At 38.6% G+C, this 3,906-nt stretch overlaps 1 protein-coding gene across 1 annotated transcript; it reads right to left on the reverse strand.

Annotated features, from left to right (window-relative positions):
• Window positions 1–2,931: 2,931 nt before the first annotated feature.
• On the reverse strand, window positions 2,932–3,906 carry LOC130053811 (allatostatin-A receptor-like). The gene has a single exon (XM_056161397.1). It carries the CDS (start codon window positions 3,904–3,906, stop codon window positions 2,932–2,934), a length of 975 nt encoding a protein of 324 aa, XP_056017372.1.

The following is a 3,906-nucleotide window of genomic DNA, read 5'->3' on the forward strand; positions in this document are numbered from 1 at the left end:
GCGCTTATGGCCTTGGAGCAGGGAGGGATCTTTATCGTGCAGCATCTGCTGTGACACGGGGCCTCGGTTTTTGCGGTCTCATCCGAAGGACCGCCCCATTTAGTCCTGTTCTGAATATCTAAGCTAAATTCTAATGTTCAGCAACAGTATAAAACAAGATGTGTTCTTAAAGGGACAGGCAACCCTAACCACATTGTTGCTTTTATGAATAAAGTATTACTTACTGATATCGTAAATGCAATAAAAATCCTTGCTTACTAATAAATTAATATTAATCTATGTTATATTTAAAATTACCCGCCGCTAAGAAAGCGGCCATTGAAGTTTAATTTATTACGTCACACCGTCGGTTCCGGTTTATTTCATCAGCAGCACTGTAAACATGACAAGTCACGAACAGTTAAGTTTGGAGTCGTATAGATTTGAGCCCGTTCTTTCGCAAGAAGAATTTAAGAAAAGAAGACGTTCAGTCGAGTCGCAGACCAGGCAGATGGTACTTGTTTCTTCATACATGTAAATGTCTCAAACTTCAACTTGTCATTACGCAAATGATGGATCCACAGTTTACATATCATTTTCTTTTAAAATAACTTTGTTAGGTCGGGGGGGGGGGGGCGTTTTTCACATCTCCCCTTCGCATTAGTGTAATTAACTGCTTGACAGGAAGGCATCCACATATTTACAATGTATTTGTAAAATCTACCACATGCACATCTTTGATCTCATCAAAACCGGAATAGACGGTGTGACGTCAAAATGTTTGATTTTTGTGGTCTTGAATACAAAAGAGTTCCGCATCAAGGCAGCCTCTATAAATGGCTGGAATTTCAATTTTTAACATTTTAGAATTTGTACTGAAGCTTATATCAAAAGAATAGTATGACAAATCTTTATCATATAATTAATCCTATCATTTATCATGTAAAAAGTTTTTGAGTTGCCTTTCCCTTTAAAACTTCACTGCCCTCAAAAGTGCATACACTGATGAAAGGCTTTAAATAATTAACATTAAAAACATAAAAAGATATGACTTATTGGGACTCATCCTAAAGTCATAAACCTGGGTTTTGAAATTCACCATTTTTTGTACATCCTTTTCTGCTATTCCTAAGTATGCATTTAGATTTGATACAGTATCAGCAAACTAACACATAAATACTATATACTAAGTTTGGTCCCACCCTGGGGTCAGAACCCTTACCCTGGGGATCATCAAATTTACAATTTTGGTAAAGGACTACCTGCTCTATCCATTTAGTTTCAATTTAGTATCAACAGCACTAAAGAAGATGTTACATGTATTTAAGTGTTTTACACATCAACACTATATACCAAGTTTGGTCCAGCCCTGGGGTCAGAACCCCTACCCCGGTGATCATGAAATTTACAAGTGTGGTAGAGGTCTTCCTGTTCTACATCACTATGCATTTAGTTTTTCTTTCTTCTTGAGATTTTTTAAAATTGGTCAATTTTGGTCAGTTTTTGCCCCGCCCCTTGGGGTGCTGGAGTCCTGAAATTTACAAATTATGTCCCCCTTGTCCCAATGATGCTTCATACTAAATTTTTAAAAAAAATGGAATGGTAGTTATTAAGAAGTTAAAAATGTTCAATTGTTAACGCACGACGGACGACAACGTGTTTGCCCAACTCTCTCTTTGTATTGCTTATAGAAGTTATGAGATTGATAACTGCTCGGTATCTTCACCTTTCATTCACGGTACATTTATTTTCTAGTGGACTAGTCTTTGCACCCATATGGAAATGCAGTGCGCAGAGTCTTCTCGTTTGATACAATAAGAGGTACTTAAAGTTGAGGGGGTGGTATGATGGTAAATGTTATCTACAATTTTGACCCTCATGGAATAGATGGAATGATCTGGGGGATTCAAATATTTATACAGAAATTGATTAGATCAGGGTTTCCGTTATTACCAAGGGTTCAAACCCGCGGGGTGGGGATCCGGGTTAGAGAATAGGTCCTCGGTACCCCTTGCTTGTCGTAAGAGGCGACTAAATAGGGCGGTCCTTCGGATGAGACCGTAAAAACCGAGGTCCCGTGTCGTAGCAGGTGTGGGCGCAATAAAGACCCCTCCCTGCTCAATGGCCATAAACGCCGAGCATAGGCCTAAATTTTGCAGCCCTTCGCCGGCAGTGGTGACGTCTCCATATGAGTGAAATATTCTCGAGAGGGACGTAAAACATTATTCAATCAATCAAACCCGCGGGGCTTGCAAACAGAGCACCCTATGGTGATCGTTACAATATCTATAGAACGAATAGGGTAATTCCCACAGTCACAATCTGTAATATTTCTGCAACAGGTGTGTTGCTTATACTCTTCACATGGTGTCCATGTTCTATCTTCAACTTTCATTGACCAGTGTTCGTTTTTGAAAAAACTTATTACGGAGCAAACAATAATACAAAGCAGAGGCCCATTTTTTTCCGCATCCAGATGACTTTTTAGCATGAGTAATAATAATTCTCCTTTTCAGTCGTTTTCTTTGATCAAATGCCCCCAACACGTTCATAAGAAGTTTTCAACACAGATGTACATGGAAACGAAGTGCAAAACACAAAAACTTCTTGAAATACAATAGGTTTTTTATTTTATAAGAAAGCTAATTCATCAAGAAATGATACATGTGTATTCTCTCACTTTTGTGAGCTTAAAATCTGCTTGCATTTTTTTTTCATTTTACAAACTAAAAGATTGGATGAATGATATGTTTACATTTAAGTTTGTTGAGTCATGATACTTCTTCGGACAAACGATCATTGTTATAAAAAACATTCATATCATAATCATGTACAATTGTTCATGCGTACAGAGGACATTACTGTTTTGAGCTTTCATCAAGGTCTATGACATCGTCAACAACGAGCATTTCTTTCGTCTCTTCTCCGGTTTGATCTGTTGCTTCACAATACCTACTTTCTGATAAACAAAAAACGTCTTTGAAAGTCCTTGGAAAGAAATGCATATAATACCGGATTGATACAGCTGTTGATGTAGGACATGCAGTTGGCGACCATCAAAACAGCCGTAGATCCCATTGTCCGTTCATAATGAGTAAAACTTCCAACAATACACATCACTTGAATCGGTAGCCAACAAATAGCGAATGCCACGACGAAAGCGACCACCACTCTAATCACCCTTCTCTTTCTATGGCGGGTACTCCTTCTCTGGTGCGTAGTTGCGGTAGATCGGTGCAACATTTTTTTGAGAATAAAACCATACAATACACATATCAGAGTTAGCGGGAGTACGTAACCAAACACAAAGAAACAACCGTAGAAAACTTTTAACACTATTTTACTTCGAAGACCCGCCAGATTCAAACAAGACGACCTGTCAAAACCCATCCACTGGTAGTGTAAAACGCCATATTGCAAAAGAATCGGAACGTTGCCGCAAAGGATTAGAGTCCATGTGATACCGAGCAGAAGACAAGTGTTTCGACAATTTCTTATTTGTTTTGAAAGCACCGGATGAACAACAGCAATGCATCTATCGAGCGACAAAAGCACCAGTGTCCAGATACTAACATATGCGCATACATGCGTCATAAAATTCACTATTTTACACCACACGTTCCCAAATGGCCAGTAGGACATAGCATAATTTGCTGCTGTAAACGGTACACAAAACACAAGGAAAAGAAGGTCGGCGGCGGCAAGACTGACAATCAGGATATTAGTCGTGTTTTGTGATTTCTTCTTTGATAAGATCACAAACACATGTATGACAAGTGCGTTTCCTACTATTCCCAATACTGCTATTAATGCAAATGTTATTGGTATTAGATATCGAACAAGATTTTCAAATTTTAAGAACTTTTCTATGTCGACATAACCAGGGTCTTCTGAGATCGTTTCGTTGTTGCATGAGACGTTTTGCAT

The sequence above is a fragment of the Ostrea edulis genome, chromosome 4 (genome assembly GCF_947568905.1).
Source record: "Ostrea edulis chromosome 4, xbOstEdul1.1, whole genome shotgun sequence".
Classification (NCBI taxonomy): domain Eukaryota; kingdom Metazoa; phylum Mollusca; class Bivalvia; order Ostreida; family Ostreidae; genus Ostrea; species Ostrea edulis.